Source organism: Chiloscyllium plagiosum, unplaced genomic scaffold (genome assembly GCF_037043375.1).
Source record: "Chiloscyllium plagiosum isolate Xiang-an unplaced genomic scaffold, Cpla_swu_hap1 HiC_scaffold_37, whole genome shotgun sequence".
In the NCBI taxonomy this organism is placed as follows: domain Eukaryota; kingdom Metazoa; phylum Chordata; class Chondrichthyes; order Orectolobiformes; family Hemiscylliidae; genus Chiloscyllium; species Chiloscyllium plagiosum.
In genome coordinates this window covers 25575666-25597432 of record NW_028270175.1, presented here as the reverse complement: position 1 = coordinate 25597432, position 21767 = coordinate 25575666, and the positions used below count along the sequence as shown (strand labels likewise).

General features: G+C 43.4%; 1 protein-coding gene across 1 annotated transcript in view; it reads right to left on the bottom strand.

The window, feature by feature from the left end:
• Positions 1-3437: 3437 nt before the first annotated feature.
• epha2b (eph receptor A2 b) overlaps positions 3438-21767 on the bottom strand; it is a 44529-nt gene continuing 26199 nt past the window's right edge. Inside the window, exons 4-17 of the mRNA XM_043675733.2 lie at positions 20421-20576; positions 19897-20226; positions 18880-19004; positions 16427-16589; positions 15203-15290; positions 14672-14730; positions 13442-13567; positions 13074-13256; positions 12871-12932; positions 11947-12156; positions 11228-11377; positions 9997-10190; positions 8097-8252; positions 3438-4446 (exon numbers count right to left, since the gene is read on the bottom strand). Of these exons, the coding sequence (XP_043531668.1) occupies positions 4338-4446; positions 8097-8252; positions 9997-10190; positions 11228-11377; positions 11947-12156; positions 12871-12932; positions 13074-13256; positions 13442-13567; positions 14672-14730; positions 15203-15290; positions 16427-16589; positions 18880-19004; positions 19897-20226; positions 20421-20576 (2111 nt within the window). The 3' untranslated portion in view covers positions 3438-4337. The remainder of the gene's footprint in view (positions 4447-8096; positions 8253-9996; positions 10191-11227; positions 11378-11946; positions 12157-12870; positions 12933-13073; positions 13257-13441; positions 13568-14671; positions 14731-15202; positions 15291-16426; positions 16590-18879; positions 19005-19896; positions 20227-20420; positions 20577-21767) is intronic.

Sequence of the window (21767 nt, the reverse complement as noted above, 5' to 3'; positions counted from 1 at the left end):
AGAGAGGACACGTACAAGATTTGACTTGATGGGAGGCAGGAAAAAGTGAGGACTGCAGATGCTGGAGATCAGAGCCGAAAATGTGTTGCTGGAAAAGCGCAGCAGGTCAGCAGCATCCAAGGAGCAGAAGAATTGATGTTTCGGGCATGAGCCCTTCTTCAGGAATGAGGAAAGTGTGCCAAGCAGGCTAAGATAAAAGGTATCTTAGCCTGCTTGGCACACTTTCCTCATTCCTGAAGTAGGGCTCATGCCCGAAATGTCGATTCTCCTGCTCCTTGGATGCTGCCTGACCTGCTGCGCTTTGATGGGAGGCAGGTCCACTTTGATATTGGGATAATTGAATAGCATGGTCCAAAGTATCCAACAGCAATCTTAAGGATGATGCAAAGCAGGGATAGGATCGAAGGGGAAATGGCAATGGGTGCACACAATGGAGGGAAATGGAATTTTCATTTATACAACAACAGGGTCCTGAGATTGATGGTCTACAGAAGAAAGGCATAAAGCACAATGGGGGAAGATGTGAAGCTGATAAGGGGGATGAAGAGGGGATTAAATTGGAACACAGATGCTACAAATCATTTCTGCAATGTCCCTCGCTGCACATGCAATGCCAGAATTGGAGGTCAAACTGGAAGGAGCCCAGTGGGCAGTAGTTGATGTTTTGATTGGGGTCAATGGAAGGAATTATAAAGGCTCCCTTCTCACCACTGCTTGGAGGTAAGGGGGGAGGGGGTGGAATTCATGGGCTCATTCTCATCACACAGCTTTCTGTTTGTTGCCATTAGAACCTACAGGGTCACACTGTTAGCAACAGAGTAAGAGACTAGTCCACAGAACCCATTAGAGAAGATAATCAGAGAGCAAGCAAAGCCGGTTTATCCAGGTTCACCTATAAATACCCAATTGCCAACTGCTAGTAGGTTTTGCCAATAGCTTGCTGATGAAAGGCTTTTGCCCGAAACATCGATTTTCCTGCTCCTCGGATCCTGCCTGATCTGCTGTGCTTTTCCAGCACCACTCTAATCTTTGCCAATAGAAGTATCTCTCACCACAGAAACATATTTTCTGTGCTTGCACCAGCAATTTAAAATTTAATTGTAATCATGGGAGAAATGATAAAAAGCAAGCATGTTACAAAATGGCACAGAATTCTGGTTCTGCTGTTGGGAATAACACACCGCTGTTCATCCCCATGTGTATAAGCAAGGCTCTTGAGAATATTTCAGCTGGAACTTTCTAAAGCACAAATGAAGGGAGCATTAATGTGGACTTATGTTACAACCTCCATCTCACTACAGCCAGCTGATTGGATCTTCAAACTTCCCAAGTCATGACTGGCCTGAAGATGGAGGCTCAAACCAGAGACATTTATACCAAATTGTAGGCTCCTTGCGCTGTGTGTTATTCTACATAGGGTTGACTCAGATCTCAAGTCGTTTTTCTGGATAACCATAAAAGGCAGCCACTTGGACAAAGGCTTTTTAGCCAGAGCTCGCACTTACTGGATGCACACAACTGCGTGCTCTTTTAGAATTAGTTCACTGAAATTTTAGCCTAGCAGAAAGAAATTGGCAATTAAATATATTCAACTATACTGGCTAGAATCCAGCTACATGAATCACAAACCAGAATGGACAGGCTGTGAAAGGGACCAAGTCATGAGATAGGGTGAAGTTGTTCACGTCCTTTCATTATTGAACAGTTTCGTTGATAAGTGGGAAACTTAATATTCGTGTGCAATTATTGGAGGTTCCGAACCTAGTTACTAATACATCTGTGCTCTCTACTAAACACAGAGCATGGGAGTTGTGTTGTTTTCCTCCAAATACAAAGCTTCATGACTCCAGTCCACTTGGCTCAGAGTATCTGCATCTCACTAAAATGAAAGATCTACCTTAACGCAATTAACTCTTCTCCAGGACTCTTGCCCCAACAGTATCTCAGATTATTTATTTCCCATTAACCTCACAGACAACTAATTGGGCTGAATGTCCTCCACGTGCTCAAGGCCTAGAGACTCAGACAAACACTGAAGGATGCCAATAAAGGCTTACCAGTATAGATGGGTTTTTGACTGTAGACTATATTAGACTATTGGCTTACTAATTGGGAAGTCCTAGCAACTAGCCACAAGGCTAGCTCTCCAGGTACAGCAACAGCACAAACACACAAACGTCGTACCTCAGTTAAAAAAGGTGCAGTCTGACCAGTGAGTCATTTTAAGTTTCATTCAAACAACAGAACCCCTAGATGTCAAGAACACTTGTTCAGAGTTTTCCAATTGGCTATTCATTTTCAGCAGAATGGGAGGATCCAAGTAGGAGCATTATCATGTGGCAGCTACATCGACCCTCAAAATAAGATTGATAGTGGAACATCTGGAGCTTTGCAAGACTTAGTGCAAACACATCTATAATATGCTCTGCAAGATTTATTTACAATTTTGTTGCAGTGTAATCTCAAAACAGCAGTAGCAACTTGCACTGTACCAAACATACTATAAAAGCTAGTTAGAAAGGAAATCAAGAGACGCTCTAGACCAGTACACCAGCTTTTATTACAAAAAAAAACTGTTGTTGGGCAAGGAACCTTCTCCACCAGGTCTACTCACCTTAGTCTGAATAAATAAATCATTTTCTAAATACAAAGCAAATTACAGACAATAAAAAAGGAGAAAGTTTTGCTGCCAGGACAGCAAATTAAATGGAGTTAAATAAATTAACAAAGTGTTGGAGGAAAGCACAGAATAAATACAGTTTAAATAAAACATTTTCCTTTTCTTAAAAAAAGAGCAAAAAAGTGTCTAATTTCGGAAGAGACTCACTATATATATTTTTTTTTTCAAATGTCCTGATTTTATAGGAATCTAAGCTGTGCAAATTCACTCTTTAAAACTTTAAGAAAAACATGGATTTGAAAAATAAAGGATTTCCCCTCAATGCTATGTGCAAATCTACCACTTAAATGTGCATTCCCCCAAACCCAAAAAGGTAACAACCTTTATTGCTATTTTGTTTATAGATTACCGAAGTGCATTACAATTACACAGAAAAAGGGCGGAGGAATCTTTGAAATGGGAATGTTTGCAGGATGTGGAGATCAGACACATGGGAATTTGTTTATCTTTGGGATTTAGCAATGTGGCACATTGTTGGCAGCATGTATCAGAAAACAGTCAAAAGTACGCTTTACTGCAGCTGCGGGTAGCTGAGAGGTAGTCTTTGAACTGGTGGATTGGCACATGACAGCCATTGTTTGGATGACCTGCCCCTCATTAAACAGATGGCGTTTTGCCCAATGGTCACCAGTACTAATGGGTTTGAAACAACCAGCCCATCATCCAGGGACCATGTCCAGTGCCTCATCGCACACACACAGACACACACAGACACACACAGACACACACAGACACACACAGACACACACAGACACACACAGACACACACAGACACACACAGACACACACAGACACACACAGACACACACCAGCCCAAAGCAAGGGAGTTTGGGTCTGCACCATTCCACGGGGAAATCATTCAATAGGACCAAATTTATCTACAGGTTCAAGCGACTGCAAATGCTGCTTGGGATTTAGCTGGTTCACTTTCACACTGGTTTCTCTAAACTGGCATTGTTTAAACTACATTTATACAAAATCATTTGATCTATATGCCATCTGTTCACTTCAGCCTGCTTTAATGCCACCCAACTGGTTCTTCAAACCCCTATAAATAGGAAACAGTTCAAAAAGCAAGTGCTTTTCCTGACAAGAGTCTTAACTTTTATAGAGGTGACTCTGAAGAGGATGTTAGGTAAGGAGGCACTTCCTCAAATGATCCTGTTACTGAGTACTCGAGCCTCTGTAACTATCAGAGAGAAGAAGCCAACAAACCAACCAATCAGGTACTGATTAAACTGCACAGTCAAAATGGATGCTGCTTAGATCCAAATAAAGCTGTTCATTCCCTCCACGGGTACACACTGCACCAGCTCAGCAATTCAATTAAAGCCACTTTGGCTGTAGGGCGTCTGGAATGTTCCCCCTCTTCCTAATACAATCGTGTTGGTCACTTGCCAGTTGGAATCCCAAGCACCAATGAGGGGAGTGGTGAGGTCCATGTGCTGATGCCTTTGTCTCTTCTTAATCTCTTGCAGATTTTTTTTCCCCCTTTTTTTAAAAAAAAAAGGGAAAATAAAGTTTTTCTTCAGCACTGGATCCTTCCAGCACTCACGTGCAGGGTTGCTGTTCGATTCAAGTATTAAGAGATGTTTGGAAAAGGTCTTGTGGAGGGGGGGTGGATTTTAGCCCCCTAGGTGCAGTGTACAGGAACAGTTCATACAGTGTATACACCCATGCTGCTAGCCTGTTCCTGCAGTCCCAGAATGCTGTAAGCAATCCGCTTTTGATGCCCTGGTAACCGGACTCCAATCTTCTTCACATCTCTGAATTAATTTTAAAAAAGAACAAAGTTAGCATATAGACCTTTATTTAAAAGAACAGCATTCATATAGCACTTTGCACAATGAAGTCCCAATGTAGTCACTGTCACATCACAAGAAAATGCAGCAGCCAATTTACACACAGATGGCTCATACAAACACCATTGTGATAATGGCCAGATGATCTACTTCAGTGATATTGATTAAGGAGACAAAACATTGGACAGGACACTAGTAATAACCCCTCTGTTCTTTCACTGATAATGGCATGGATTTTTTTCCAAACATCCATCTGAGCAGCCAATAGAGCTCGAGTTCCTCCAAAAGGCAGTACCATCAACAGTACAGCACTCCCTCATTACTGCACTGGAATGTCAGCCTTGAGCTTTGCATTCAAGTCCCGATGTGGGTCTTGAACTAAACCTTGTGACTCAGCAGCAAAAGGATACCAACTGAACCGTTTCTAACAGTGAGATACACTTAGTCTCCATCAGTACGTTGGCACTGAGTCATGTGGAATCACTTGGCAAATAAATTTTAGCTGCACAATGAGAATACAATTTGGGTCTAATGTACAGATGCAAGAAATAACAAGCAGTGGAAATCTTCCCGAATCCAGTTATCATAGAACTACGTCCAAGAAATGAAGCTAACTCAGTGTTAGCATTGAAATACATCTGCAGTGATGCTTTCAAAAAGGAATGGGACAGCCCATTTTATAAATGACTTAATGTCAAATAGCAGATGAAGGGGATATCAAACACAAAAGTAGCAAGCCATTCGGTCGTTTGAGTTTGCTCCACCATTCAACAGGATCATGCCTGAACTGATGGCTCTGCACTCCCATCTATAAACTCAAGAGACGCACAGCTGAAAACCTAACTGCTTTTGCCTTAAAAAAACTCACCTTTTCAGAGATAGAGTTCGAAAGACACTCAACCCTGTAAGATTTCTCCTCACCCTGATTTTTATTTCTTAAGAACACAGACCCTCTAGTTCTATATTCTCACACAAATCATCCTGGCCACACCCACATTGTCAGGACCCCTCAGGATCCTATGTTTCAATCAAGTTGCTACTTATCCTTCCAAATCCCAGTGATACCAGACTAGCTTGTCTGACCTTTCCTCAAAGCAACCCAGCCATTAATCTAGTAAACCTATTCTGAACTGTTTCTTATATACTGACAGTCTTCTGCCAATAAAGGAGAACAATATTGTGCACAGATCTCCAGGTGTGATCTCACTGATGCCAACGATAAAAGTATTCACAAGCCAACATCTGCAGTCATTTCAAAACTGCAGACACCACTGAAGATTGCCCACATACACCATCTTTACTCAAGGATGGCCCAGTGCAACTTGGGAAAGAATAGACCATTTTCCATTCACTGGTTGCATTCTCCCAAATGAGGGAGGGGACAAACTAAATTGGCTCCCTTTGTTCTCCACCTCCCCTTGTCCTCATCTCCATGGAGGCAGAACCTGACATTTCCTGTTTGGCGAGCAAACACTCCGATCGCAGGCCAAATGCATTTTGTAAGATGATCACAGCATGTTTCACTTGCTTGGTTTACAGTAATAATGCAAATTCCTCCATTGTTTATTTCAAGTCTCTACAGAAAGATTCGTTTTTTTTTCTGCTACACCCTGATATTTAGGTCCCAGAAACATGCCACCCATCTCCTGAGGTACCTTGACTCATTTAGCCAGCACCGAAGAACACAATCTCCCTAACTAGAGTGTAGTTCTCCACCTTGACCTCCACCTAGAGTAAAATGCCTTTTAAAAGATGCCAGTTGAGGGGCTGGCAGTTCTGTGGACTAGTGTAAACAGCAAAACCTGCATCTTTCTTGTCAGGCTTCCAGACCGAGGAGTTGACCTCGACTGAGGTGTTGCAGCCTGGCACATTCTAAGGCCCACCACTACCTGGCTGAGGGGTGCACTAAAGCTTGGGGCAGTGGGGAAAGGCCACTGTTTGATGGGGGCCCATTCAACTGTCGGAACCCTCTGGTGCTTCAAATGCTTGCAAGCATCGTCTTGCAGAAGAGAGAGATGCCTTTAGTTTGTCTGTTAGATAGGGTCAAACTCCAATGTTTGTTTCTCCATACACTGCTGTACAGAACTGAATTGCTTTAGGGACTATATATAAAGCTATTTTTATGAACAAAGTATATTTTTGAAATAAAAGATAAACAAAACCTGGTTTGTAAAACCATTTTGTCCTCACATCCTATTTTTCTTGCTTTATCTTCTTCTTTCCCCTTCCCCCTCACTTTTTAAATATTAAAGAAAAGCACCGATTGTGTGTGTGTGTTTTATTTCAGTCTGCTCCAACCACTTCCACGGGCCCATCACAGGTTTGTCTCGCTATTACAGTATGAAATAAAAGGCCAAGCTTTCTCACAATGCTCAGACTCGACAGTAAATTCCGTCACGTTTAGGGACCGGGATATGCTTTCACTGATATGACAAGCCTCTTGCTGCTGGCCTGTCATTCTAACAATGGGGTACAGCACCAGTTTTACTGCACAGCAAGCTGCAATGTTTATTATAGTCTGCAGGGCCAGATGGGTTTATTTATTTAGTCAAGTGATAACTCCATCTTAGACGGAGAGAAGTTAGATTAATTGTACATCCTGAAGTGCCTACATATCCATGAGAAAGAATCCAGGGAAGTAAACATTTTCTATGGTCTATCAGGGATGTGGGCGTTACTGATAAGGCACCAAATGTTGCCTACTCCTGAACTGAGGGGATGATTTCACAGTCACAATATTATCCCCATGGCTGCGGGTATGGAATCACATGTAAGCCAAGTCAGGTCAGTAGATTTTGGTCCTGGAAAGAACATTAGTGGACCGGATGGTTTTTTTAAAAAAAAACAACAAATTGATGATAGTTGTTACCATGAGAACTGAGACTAGCTTGAGAATTCTATATTTTATTAACAGAATTTAAATTCCACCAGCAGCCAAGGTAGGATCTGAACCTATTCCCTGCTCCTCCGCCCCCCCAGAGCATTAATATAACAGTAAGGTACTACAGAAGTTGGAAACCTGCAATAAATACAAAAGCAATGGAGAAACTCAGTGGGCCCAGTAGCAGTGGAGAAAGAAACAGTCCAACAGACCTCTGTCAAAATGCTGCACAGATGCTACCAGACCTTGAATTCCTCCAGTACTTTGGTTTCAACCTCTCCATGGGATTAAGCCAAGCCTCTGGAGTATTAACCCAGGTGATTTTACCACTGTGCCAACATCTCCCCCATTAAACACCCTTTTCACATTAATGGTTTCAAGTTGCAAACTGATGAAGGGTAGAGGAGAGAATTCCATGTGCATTTCTCCAGAGACGGAGCACTACAGGCACTGCAGTGATGGGTCCTCCACTCACTGGGAGTATCACTTCCCAGAAAGTGAGCGCCACTTTTGAGAAGTTGTAGAAAACCATAGGCAAAGCTGTTCAGGAATGTATGACAGACAGATAGATTCAGAGTTTTTGGGGACAGTCAGAACTGGTTTGGACGCACACAGAAAAACCATGGTGATAAATCAGCAACATCACAATGAATTAGAGCAGGAGCTATTAGCACCATCTATTGGGAGCAACACAGAGCAGTGCCTGTACTGTTGGCCCCACCAATGTACTTACTCTGTAGTTAGCTGAACAATATGCTCCATGGTGTTGTACCCAGCTGACATAAAATTCTCCAAGTACTGTCCCATCTTGATAGAGTCCAACCACTCATTGACATTACGGAAGATCATACCATCAGTGCCACTTGTGCTAGGCAGCCGGATGGATACTCTGCAGAGAGCCAGAAGATCAGCGATTAGAATTTATTCACAAGTTTGGGATGCACAATTTCTTTATGTGTGGGCTAACTTCAGCTACAGCAACACTGTAAATAATGTCTCAGAAGTGGCCGTCATGATTCCCGTTGTTAAACCGGCTCAGAGTTGTGCACAGAGCTATCCTCTTGGTCAGGCTGACACTTGGCATCACCAGGTGGCCTGTTTTCCTGTGGCTCCCCTTCACTGGTGATGAATTCCACCCCTTAAACCTCCCAAAAATAAAGTTATTTTGCAATACTTCCCTGATATTCAAATCAAAGGCAATTAACAAATAATTTTTGTATCTTCATCAATTCAGTTCACAGATTTATTTTCGTCCAGGACTGAAGAACAGGTATCATTGCATCTCACACAGCGTTTGTCAACAATGTCCCTTTAACCTGCTGAAGCAGAAAGCTACGTGATTTCCTTTGGAATGTTTTAATTGACTCGGCAGGATTGACAGGTTTTACTGGAGTCTGGTTCATATCCAGTACCCAGTGGGTGACAGAGGATCCTTAAATCTTACTTAGGGCCTGTTAATCTCCGCAAAAGGTTAGCCTGACTCAGGATGGCCTCAAGCTTGGGAGTAACTGCAACCCACAGCAGTGAGGGGTTAAATATCAGAAAACAAAGACGACCAGTTCACTGCAGAGGCTAATAACGAGGCTGTTCAAGTTCATATGCACACTTTCAGCAAATGCTTAATTTCTGTCCCAAGCTAGACAGACAGGCCTGAGTTGCTGGGCCCTGATTAAATTGCCCACAGCCATTACTCAGACAGGAGTTTCTGTGGGCTTTCCATTGTTCATGCACCTGGATCACTGGAATGTGCGCTTCTGGGACTACAGAGCTATCAAGTACACTGTTGGACCCTCGCCAGCACTGAGATTTCATTACCAAGAGCATATATGCAGGGCAACAAATCTAAACTAGCACCTAACAGAACCAGATTGGTCCCACAATGGCAAGTATACCAGTCAGGGGCACAGCTATATTAGTGATTGCCTGGCACCAGTGCGGCCAGCCGCAAGTAATTGTTCAAAACAACTCATCTATTCGCCATCCGAGTGTTTGTCTGTTTTACACATGTGGAGAGGTCACTCAATTCTTACACATTCATGTTCCTTTGGCAGTGCTAGAGAGTTAACCTTTTGGATATTTTGTGGGAAATGGTTAAAGAATAATGCTTTCTTGTAAGTGGAGTAAGATTTGGTCTCTTGTTCTTTATGGAACATGGCAGTAACTCAAGACATCACGCAAACAGACAACAAAACCTTCCCCCCCACAACACTGCTCAGTTAGCAAGTGCAGACATTTGATGAGGGATAACCCCTCTGTGTGCTCTCATAATCACAGCCCAATATTATACGACATTTGGGTAAACCAATCAGACATCACAGCAACACACATCCAACAGGATCAATCTGCAAGATATGTTAGGCAACTCTTGCATGATAATGAAGAAAGTCTTCAATTAATCAATTGTAGTGGTTTATCAAAAGTTGCTCCAAAACTTAATTGTGTTATCAAAGTTGGCATTAATGGAGCTGGTGTTGGTTTTTAGCTGCCAATGAAAGTCAAGTCCATGGACCACTCATGTCCCTTCTAAAATTAACTAACAAGATTGGGGATCAAAGCGAAAATGTACTAAGATTCAGCAGCTGTCAGCTCTCCTGAACAGAGTCTGGGTCAAAGTCCCATCCCACAAGACGTACCGTGGATCAAAATCCGCAATGTTTTTCAGGGAGTCAGGGTTACGGATCAATTTGTCGAGAATGTTGACAATGTCACAGAATTTGGGTCGCTTGGCCCTCTCCTGTTGCCAGCACTGCATCATCAGCTGGTAGATGGCAGAGGGGCAGTCCATCGGAGCAGGCAAGCGGAATCCTTCATTTATCGATTTCATCACCTACAGCAGAGACAAACAAGAGAGGAAGCCAAAATTAACAACCCAGGACATGGGCAAGTGCTGTCTGCCTACAATCTCACAGACCACAGGGACACAACCAAGAGATCATCTATAAAGGAAGGCAACAAATTCAAAGATTTCTCAGCCTGACTGTTGAGTGCAAGGCTCCTAATTTAATGAGTGTAGTCTAGTGTCTCGGGAGTATCCACTTTTGGTGAGCGATAGGTTTCCTGGCATATGGAAACTGCCACACCTGATGCAGTAAAAGTACTTTCAGAGATTGGAGGTCAAGACCTCTAACCAGTGCTACAACAGAGGTGTACATAAACAAACATAGGAAATGGGAAAGCACAGGCAAGCCATTCAGCCCACTGAGCCGCTCCACCATTCAATGAGATTATAGCTGATCTTCTACCTCAAAAATATAATTTTCCTACACAATCTCCCATCCCTTAATATCTTTAACTAGAAATAATCAGTCTTTGACTGAGCCTCTACAGTCTGTAGGGAATGATTTCAAAAAGATGACCACCCATAATATTCATTCCTTGGCACGGAAATCCTCACTTTAATTAACATCAAGGGGCAATTCAGGCTGCAGAACATTCAGAACGTCTTTAATGTAAACAACAAAGTGCCGAGAAAGTGGAGCCAAACTTCCTCACAGGACTAGAGCCTTGTTCCTATTATAATTTCAAAGCTTAATTTTGTAGTGGTTTCTTCCTTCATAGATTACAAAACGGTTGTATGAAATTGGGCAAGTTTTGGAGCACCTCTTCTGCAAACATTACTATATTTGTGGACATTCATTCCCCTTGAATTGTCTGTTCTCCCAAGCTACATGCCTGCCTCTCAGTGCTCTTCAAACCACTTCTTCTCTTCGGTTACTCCAATGTTGTCCTTTTTTCGTATTTGCTGTATAATTCTGGGCTACATGGTCTCATTTCCAGCCACATTTGAACTTTCCGGTGCCCTGTATCTTTGATTTGTTGAATGTAAGACTAGAGTTTGACTGCTTAGGTAATTCTGCCACTTACCTCATGATTGGACATATCCCAGTAAGGCCGCTCACCGTAGGACAAGACTTCCCACATCACAATGCCAAAGCTCCATACGTCACTCGCAGAGGTAAACTTCCGATAAGCAATGGCCTCTGGAGCGGTCCAGCGGATGGGAATCTTCCCTCCCTGAAAGCAGCACATCAACAACTCAGGATCACAGAGTTTCCCCATTTGCAGTTAAGTCAATAGCACCAAGAAGTCAGATATCTCACAACAATCCCCATCTTAATATCGCTCACTTCAGCTTGCCACACGAGTTTCAGGTACAGATCGTGACATTTCAGGTACGTTGCCCTCAGCACTGGATTATTTTCAATCATGCAACTAGATTCTAGCTGCTCTGTGGCCATGCCATCTGCAGGCAGCAGCTCGTCATGTTGACGGCCAATAAAAGCTTTTGGGTTAAAGTTCAAATTGTTGATACAAGATACCCCATAGAAAAAGTGGGCACAAGCAGATCCATTCTTGCAGTCAACAATTCCTGGTATTCTTACATACGACAAGCTACTGAATTCTTCAAGTTACCAAACTCATCAACATGATTGGCCAATGATATCTTGGATATTAACTGTCCACAAAACATAACATGCTTCTATTTCCGACATCTGGCACCATATTGATGCAACAATCATCTGCTTCCCCCCCCCAATCCCTTCCACCAATGAAATTCATTCCGATTATGAACAATTACTCACACTAGTGGTGTAGGTCCCCTCGGTGTCATCTTCCAAAACTCGGGAGAGCCCAAAGTCTGACACTTTGCAAACCAGCTGACTGTTCACCAGGATGTTACGGGCCGCAAGATCCCGGTGTACGTAATTCATGTCGGAAAGGTACTTCATGCCAGATGAAATTCCCCGCAGCATTCCGACCAGTTGGAGAGAAGAGAAGTCACCATCATTTCTCTGCAACCGAAGAAACGAATACTCATGAATTTCCACAAAACTGTAGATGAGTTTTTGAGTAAAAACCATTCAAAACCATTGCAAAATTAAAACAAGCTAATTAAACAGCTACAAGCCCCAATCATCAGTCCCTAAACCCAAAAATGATTTCAGAAAGAACTGAAGGGATTCCAACGCAAACATCAGAGACTGCACAGGAGAGTCAGCTCCTGCACTTTCCAATGTTTAGACACAAGGAAGGCTTGTTGTAATGAACTGCTTGCGTCTCAACGCCTAGAGCATTGGGAGTGGTGACGCCACTAATCAATCTGCAAGAGTTAAAGCTCCAATACACCGCCAACCTTTCACTCTTTAGGTAGACAATTCAATATGTTTGCTGAAACTGAGGAAATTGTTTTCAATTGCACATATGCACTATGGAGGAGTATGGGGTTGGAATGTATCAAAGTACCGAGACATGTAAAATGGAGGAGATATACACACACACACACACACACACACACACACACACTATCTGGTTGGCAAGGCTCCCTTCTTACACTTCAATCTCTTGCTGTGTGTTACAAGGGATGTGATTAAGGACATTGTTCTACATACAAAATCAGGCCAAACGCTGCAATGTATAAAAACTTCCATTCTGCAATTTAAAAATGCTTCAGTTTCTCATCCTAATAAGGATCCAACCAGGAATCCAAAAGGTAGATAGATTCTTACCCGGAGATAGGCATCCAGTGCTCCATTTTCCATATATTCTGTAACGATCATCAGGGGTTTGTCTGTAAGGAGAAACAAAAAGTGTTAAAGACAAGAATATTGTCATACGACTGATTCATTTGGTCACTCCCAAAGACATTGGTAAGGAGTTTATTGATTGACATGTTCAAGAGGATGCATGGTTTATTAACCAAGTTACTCACATTTGGTCACAACCCCCTCCAGGTGAATGATGTTGTGGTGACTGAACTGTCCCATGATGCTTGCTTCACTCAGGAAATCAATCCTTTGGCTCTCTGTGTAGCCAGCTTTCAGGGTTTTAATAGCAACACTAATTTCCTTCCGTCCCTTCTTCAAAATCCCTTTGTAGACCTCTCCAAATTCACCTGTTCCGGGACAAAGAGAATTTGTCAAGATGTACATTTGTGCTATAATAGGCAGAAACACCATGGTTCAATATTGCACAGTCCTGATTTTAGTACTATTACTGCTCCCAGCACTCAAAAACATGTTTAGATTTTCAGTTTTTGTATTTAATAATAGTTCACTGCCATTATAAAGCGTTACCTACCAGCTCCAATCACTTTCTGCTTGGTAATCGCAGATGGATGAATCTCATCGGCAAATTTTAGGACAGCCTGGTTTGGGTCCTCATATGTATGTGGATCAACATAGGTCTTCAGAGGTTTCAGCTGGTCTGGAGGCACAGCAAAAAAAAAAGTTATTTCAATGTGCAATCCATATCTGTGGAAACAACAGGACTTATACACTTAATGGTAAAGTCCTAGGGAGTGTTGCTGAACAAAGAGACCTTGGAGAGCAGGTTCATAGCTCCTTGAAAGTGGAGTCGCAGTGGAGATAGGATAGTGAAGGTGGCGATTGGTATGCTTTCTTTTATTGGTCAGAATATTGAGTACTGGAGTTGGGAGGTCATGTTGCAGCTGTACAAGACATTGGTTAGGCCACTGTTGGAATACTGTGTGCAATTCTGGTCTCCCTCCTATCAGAAGGATGTTGTGAAACTTGAAAGGGTTCAGAAAAGATTTACAGAGATGTTGCCAGGGTTGGAGGACTTGAGCTATAGGGAGAGGCTGAACAGGCTGGGGCTGTTTTCCCTGGAGCGTCGGAGGCTGAGGGGTGACCTTCTAGAAGTTTACAAAATTATGAGGGGCATGGATAGGGTAAATAGACAAAGTATTTTCCCTGGGATGGGAGAGTCCAGAATGAGATGCCAGAAGTTGTGGTGGAGGCTAGTACAATTGCAACATTTAAGAGGCATTGGGATGGGTATATGAATAGGAAGGGTTTGGAAGGATATGGGCCGGGTGCTGGCAGGTGGGACTAGATTGGGTTGGAATATCTGGTCGGCATGGACGGGTTGGACCAAAGGGTCTGTTTCCTTGCTGTACATCTGACTCTATAACAGGCAAAACTAACAAACATTAGCAGTTGCCAATGTGATTAACCATGTGGACCAAGACAGTGCAGAGGCCCGCTGATACCCAAATAAAACCTCTGGGCCTAGCAGGGTGGGGCACAGTTACCGAAACAGTGCCAAGTGGCCTATTGAAGGGTGGGCCCTGTAAGTAGTTGCCATGTAAGCTCGTGGCAGAAGCTGAGTGGGAGCCATATCTAGTAAGGCCTTGAAGTGGCTTTTTTCAATATTTAAATCAGTATTACAGACAGTTTGCAAATAGGATGCCAGGGAACTGTGAAATTGGGGTAATTAAAAATAGCATCTCCTGGTTTCCATTCTGATTGTGTTTTCTGGAGGCAGGCTCCTTATCCAAGTGAGACTTACCAGGGAGTTTGGTGAAATAAATATCCTCAGGTCCCTGACGTGCCCGGGAACTTGGTTTCCTAGGAAACAAATTCCAAAAAATAAATTATATCCTAGTTCAGGAGCGTACATGCTAATTTTGACCGTTTAATACCAATTAAGTAGCCTCATTTTATATTGTTGCAAGAAATGAATAGAAGTGTCTCAATTTTACCCACGTTCAGCTTCTAACAAGGTTTATACATGAATGCTATCATATTTTTCCGAAAAAATTTCACCACCTTCCCTTTTTTGTTAAGATGGAGGAAAAGTGACCCCATCCAAACTAATTAAGTGATCGTGCTTTGACCAATCCATTTGTTCTGTCCTACCTCAGACAGACCCTCACTGATTTTCAAAACAGGAGTACTATTCACACTAATGAAAGTGGACCACACTATGGACTGGTTGCATGTCTGAACAAGTATCCAATTATTACCCACAAAGTTACAGCTTGTATGCAAACACAAGTACTGAAGTAGTTATTTTGATTGCGACAAGTTGAAAACTCACCTCCGCTTAATATAGATAAAAATGCACAGCATCAGTAGCAACACCACTCCTCCAACCACCAAGCCCACTACAAGTGTCAAATTCGAACCTGCAGAGAGAAAGGGAATAATTGTCTCAACCTGGATTCCATCCAATCTGTTACCCTCCACAAGTTCCCATTTCATTGCACATTTACACCACAAAAATTCCCTCCTTGCCCAACATCATTTATTTTTATTTCAGATGACATTCCAACATACTTTGAAACCCACTAAAGCAGAAAGTGAATGTTGGGCTGTAGTGCCAGCCCGAAATCATCAGGAGTGCAAAGTTATGAGTGCAACTTGCCCTCCGTACCTGGACAGCTGGACCGTTTCTTACTCATGTACTCTTAAACCCCTTGTAAGGTAGCTTTGCTACAAACACACAAGCCTTTGGTAAAGGCCATGCTTGCAATATGGTCTTCATTTTATCCTCTATCTTGCCTTGGAGTATGGGTTCACTAGATTGCTTCCTGGGATATGACAGCTGTGCTGTGAGGAGCTAAATAGGACTCTATATTCTGTGAAGTTTAGAAAGAATCAGGCGCGTTCTAATTGAAACATGAAGTGGCTTGATTAGGTAAGCACTGAGAAATGGTTTAAGCATCCCTGGGACATTTAGAACAGCAGCAGAGTCTCAGGCTAAGGGGACAATCACTTGGGACTGAGCAGAGAAGCTTCTTCCAAAGGGTTGTGAATCTCTCAAATTCTCTACCCAAATATCTGAGGAATTCTCTACGTGGAGTGGTGATTCATCATTCACATATTGCAGACCAAGAGAGAGAGATTTGGGGTTGCTTGGGGATATGGGGAGTGGTGTTGAGATAGAAAGTCAACCATGGAGCTGGCTAGATGGACTGAACAGTCTATTTCCACACTCATTTCTTATATGTTCAAGCACAAGCAACTTACAAAGCACTAAATGCAGAATGGATTCAAAGACATCACAGAGCAAGCCAGGGCTGCCCAGGAGCCTTTGGACCTTTGCAATCCTTGGACCACATTGTAAGGAGCCAAGTGGTTTTAAAAGCAAGTCAGTCACAAAAATGGGGAAAAATCAAATCAAACCAATTGATCAAACTTGGATCTAAAACAGCGCAGGAATATTGGCAATACACTAATTCTTTCCGGATGGTAGTGGGAACTAATAAATTAGCTTCTAACAGTGTCTACAGAATCTGGGAATCCAATAACAATACATCACCTTTATCTGGAAGAGTCTGGAACTCATGGGTTTCACTGTAAAACCCAGTGCCACTGGGCATCAGCGCCTGCACACGAAAAACATACACCGTTCCGGGTTGCAAGTTTGTAACCTTCACAAAGTTGTTGTCAGACCGCAGCACTGTGTAGCTCTGTTGATCCACCTACAGGGAGACATTGGAAGAAAAGGCAGATAAAGCAGCCGCTCCCATTATGTAGACAAGTAAATTGACCTCAGCCTCTATGGGGTCAGGCTAGGGTGAGGGCGTTGCTCGCAACAGAATATAAAGTGAAAAGAATTAAATCTCTCCTTTGTGATTTCTCTTGTTCTGTAAAACAGTGCTGATTAAGAGGCAGTAATGATCTCTTTAGAACAGTGAATGGGCCATAAACACAAGGAGAACACAGTAATGAGATGCCCTGAGAACTATGAAAACCTTTCTCTGCACCAAGTGTTCAGCACAAAGAATACATGCATGCTAAACAAGAGAATTACATCGCTTTTGTAATTCACAAAAAAGGGACTGCGCCCTAAGCCACAAAGCAAAGCAATTTCAATTCACTGTAACATCACATTCACAAGCTTAGGATGTGCAGTGGACAGAAATTTATTTCCCTGATCAATATTTTTCATCCTATTCAAGAGGACGCACTCGCAAGTGGAATCCACGTGGGCTTGTGTTCACTGAAATCAGCCTCCTTCCTGTGTGAACCTAAATTGTGAAGTGCTGGGCTATTTGACTGTCACTGTACATCACAACAGATCCACGCTCCAGTAAAAAGAACAAAAAAGGGTTGGAATATTGTTGCTTCTATCCATTCCCTTTAGCCCAGGAATACTCAAACCAAATTAACATCCTCTACGACAACTCTTTTGGATGTCAATTTATTCAGCAGAGATTGAGTGTGAAACTCTTTTAAGGTGATTTTAGAAAGGAGCTAGGGGTGCTGGTACAATTCACGCAATGTTTGAGTGTCTCTGGTGCAAGATAAAAGAACAGCAACAGGATGCTTATTACCAAAGTACAAGTTTTAGGGTGAGAATTTTGCCTAACAAATTCACATCGTCAAAGACATGGAACTTGTGCTGCAGTTTCACTAATTCCTATTGACAACCTGTCAGTTTCCACTTAACACCTCAAGGGAATTAAATGGGTGTTTCTTGCTCATCTCAACGAGGGATTAGTCTGACTATATGTAACAGTATCGGTGTTTCAGGATGTTACACTTATTACACTCTACACAGCCTTACAGCTGCTTTGAGTCCAACCCCTCTCTCGCTTGTACATTCTCCTAATTAAATCGCAGACCGATCACCTCCGGTTTCAGCAGATCTACTGGGTGTGAAATTCCTCTGGTCAGCTGAATATTTGATATGAATGAAAACTGTCACCATGTTAAAACCTGAACCAAGCTAGCAAGAGATCCACACCTAATCTGCAAGGTTTAGATTTCCCCAACATAATCCTTCCCCACAGGGATTCGAACCCAGAGTTTAGCTGCAGGTTCAGCATCTGTTTTAAGTTTACTGGAAGGAGCTACACAGGGTAGTTCCATTCATGCCATTGTCCTGGATGCTTCAGACCAATACTATCCATCAGCTCACTGCTCACCAGCTGCATGAGTCTTTGATCAGGAGGGGAAGCAGCTAACTGTCCCTTCGACTCCTTCGCTCTTTTAAGATAAATTCACCTCACAGCTTGCTTCTGAATTTCACATGTGCCCTTCTGCTGTTTACTTAGCAGTTTCGAGTCAAAAAAAGAGAGCGTTTGATCATTTCCACACCGCAAACCTGCGCTGGGAATTTGTTGCCATCAAAAGAAGTTTTTAAAACAAAAAAACACACAACATGCTTCCTTGGGGACTCTGTGGAGAACCTCCACGTGGCGACATAAACTTGGATCAGACATCACTTGATTTCCCAAAGCTGAAGCACCATGATGCTGAATCTGTAGAACACAGCCCATGAATCTGTCAACTAAGGCATTGTGGAGGACAGTGAGTGGGGAACACTGGCTGGATCAAGTCAGCACCGGAGTATCATGTGAAACAGAGTACCATAACATTTTCCAAAACACCTGGACCACACACACCGAAGCCATACTGAAGATGGCACATTCTCAATGCAACACCACAGCAACAAACAAATGGCACGTTGCACTAGGGCCATACTGAAGACAACGTGGTATTGAAGGAAAACTAGTATCAGGATCAATAGCAGGTTCAATTGCCCATTTGAAAGGTGCTATCAATGACAACCACCCCTCAAACATCATCAGATCAACACCATACACAGCTAAAAGGAAGTCATAGCAACTCTGACATACCAGGGAGGCAGCTGTGAATCAAACCCCAGCCAATGGGCTATTGGAGCTTCAACAAGGAGGGAACAGGTTTATGTAGGGAGTCACTGCACCAACTGGAGTGGGCTAAGTTCTACAATAAGACTCTCACCTTTTTGCTGTACATGAGCTCATAGCCAGAAATGCTTCTCAGTTGCCGCCTAGGAACGCTCCAGGACAGGGTAAGGCTGGTCTTCTCTTGATCCTCCATAGCGATCGAGGTGATTTTAGGAGGCTCTGTAGGAGTGAGAACAGGCCATGAATACTGTGCAAGCATCTCAGTTACCTGTCCTTGAACATACCGTCACTTGAAGAGTGATCCCCTGGTTCAGTTTAAGCAATGGCAACCCAGTAGCTGAGAGAAATTTAGGAAAGGTCTTTTGCAATGCTGGACATGTCCTTTTTTGAAAAATATTCTAGTGTGGGATGTCGGTATTGACAAGGCAAGCATTTGTTGCCTTGAACAAAGCAGCTTGCTAGGCTATTGCAGAGGGCCACATTGTTGTGGGTTTGATGCAATGTGTAGGCCAGATGAGAAGAGGATAGATTTCTTCCTCTAAAAGGACCTTTATGAATCAGAGGGACATTTACACAATTATAGTGATGGCGACCACAAAAAATGAGACCAGCATTCAATGCCAAAAACTTTATTAGTTGCATTCCACCAGCTATTGTTTGGAAGCCATGTCCCCGGAGCATTACCCTGGGCCGTCAGATTACTAATCCAGTGGCATTGCCGCTCCTCTCACATACTGAGAAAGACCTGACTGGATGTGCAGAGGATTTCTAACAAATAAATAGCTTGCTCCCAGTTTGGACAGGCCAGGACAGAAGCTGTTTCTAGAGCTAGCCAGTCCAAACCAGTTAGAAGCTTGGCACTAACCATGCAAACTCCAGCATATACAAGTAGCCATAGTCTTCGTGGACCATTGTGGGGCTCTCACATAACAGAGACAACTGGTGGTGGATTAACTAGAGGGTTACCACACCTCAGGAGAGATTGAGAAGGACAGTCTTTCAAGGAAATCTCAGCTGGTGCAGAAATTGAACCCACAGCATTGGCATCATCTGCATTGCAAACCAGCCAACTGAGCTAAACCATCCCCCAGCCAACGCATCAATCAATTACCCGTCTCGTTGATGAGGGCCACAGTGCTGGCAATACTGCGTGAGGCGCTCTGGTCAGACACCCCATTCCTTGCTTCGACCCTGAAGGTGTAGTTGGTGTGTGGCTCCAGCTCCATCACACTCACTGTGGTCTGCACAAATGGAGACCGGTGGGTAAAGTGAACAGCAGACTCGCAGGGTTTGCAGCTTCCCGTGTCCCAGGCACAACGTTCACATACCACGGTGTAAGTGACATCACTACGGCCCCCGGTGTCACTGGGCGGCATCCATTTCAACACAACCATGGAACCCATGGCCGTAGCTGTCAGAGCCTCTGGTGCAGACGGTGGTTCTGAGGGTTTAATATAAAGAGAGACAAAAACAATAAAAATCAGCTTGCTGCTGAGGAGTGTTAATGGCCATCATCGCTCACGCTAATAATCCCTGGAGTGGGCTTTGGGCCCAGGTAGCACCAAAGACCAACGATACAGGATTCATACTTCACAGTGTAATACCTTCTGACGTTGAGTAGGAGATTGTACTTACGAGAACATGCAGAGGTGGCTGGGTCACTGGGTGCTCGATAGAAACCGTCCTTGCAGGGGCACGACGTGGAACCAGTTTCGGAGGGCTGGGTGTTGGCAGGACATGCCAAACAGGGATCGTTGGTGGCCTCCGATTTGAAGAAGCCCTCCTTACACTCTGAAAGGCAAATCCCAGATTGAGTACTGAATCAGTGGGATCAGGAACAGCGCATCAAGTTCCCACATGGTCATGGTTCAAGTCACAGATTGGCAGCCATATCAGTACTACACAGCTTTTCACTCAAACCCCTCCCTGGAAGCTCCCACGACGGCCTTTTCTTTACACTTCAATATAGGCAGCCAAGAATTGGTGGGATCATTGTAATGAAGTCTGGTGTTGTTTAATTTCAGCAAATCCAAGGAAGGTGCTTTTTATATTCTGGGGTCCTCACTACATCATGCGGCACGACAACTACTCCCACTGAAATGGTATTGAAGGATTATCTGAAGAGGAGACTTCTTTATTGAAGAGAAGGTGGGGGTGAGGAGCAGAGTCAGAGTCATTTTTGCACGTGGTCAGCATGGACAAAAATGGACGAATGATCTCCACAATGCACTAACCTTTCTACATGGCAATAAGTATGGGTTTTCACATTGGATTTACACATTGGCAGGGAAATCCAACAAGTGAACGGTGCAGAAATTCAGAAATCTGCCATTCTAATATCCATCTCTCAGCCACACTAACCAGACAGACAGTCACAGGCAGTGCACAAAATAGACGGTTACTTCTCAATGGAAAGTTCAAGACATCTCTTCACTTAAGTGCTCATGAGCAGCTAGGGAGGATTTTCATTTACTTGTGTAAACAGCATGTCAGAACTGCCAAGCCTGTCACTCTAATGAAGGGTGTCAGCAGGTATCTATTATACTGCCCTGAAGCCCAGTCCAGAGGTGGTTCCCCTCACTTTGGGGGAATTCCTGGTATTTTCCTGCATTCCAACTCGACAAGCAGTCGACAGCTGAGGGGACAACTGCTCAGAGAAAACAGCTACCTCCTGTTGGTCGCACAGAATGGGTTCAGACCTCGAGCCTAAGTTTAACGAGAGGCAGAATAACAGTTCCTCTGTGTACACAGCCCAGCACAGCTGACCTCGTGGGCAAGTGTGTGTGCGCACGCCAAGCATTTCCATTCACTCTGAGAACATTTCCAAAACAGACAAAAGGCTGAAGAATTTGAGGGGGCAGGGAAGGAAACTGGTTCTTCACACGATCCCAGGTGCACTCACTCCAAATGGTTTGCTCCCTGCATCTCTCCAGCAACCAAGTGACTTATCAATTAGTGCTCAGAGCACAGAGAGCACAGTTA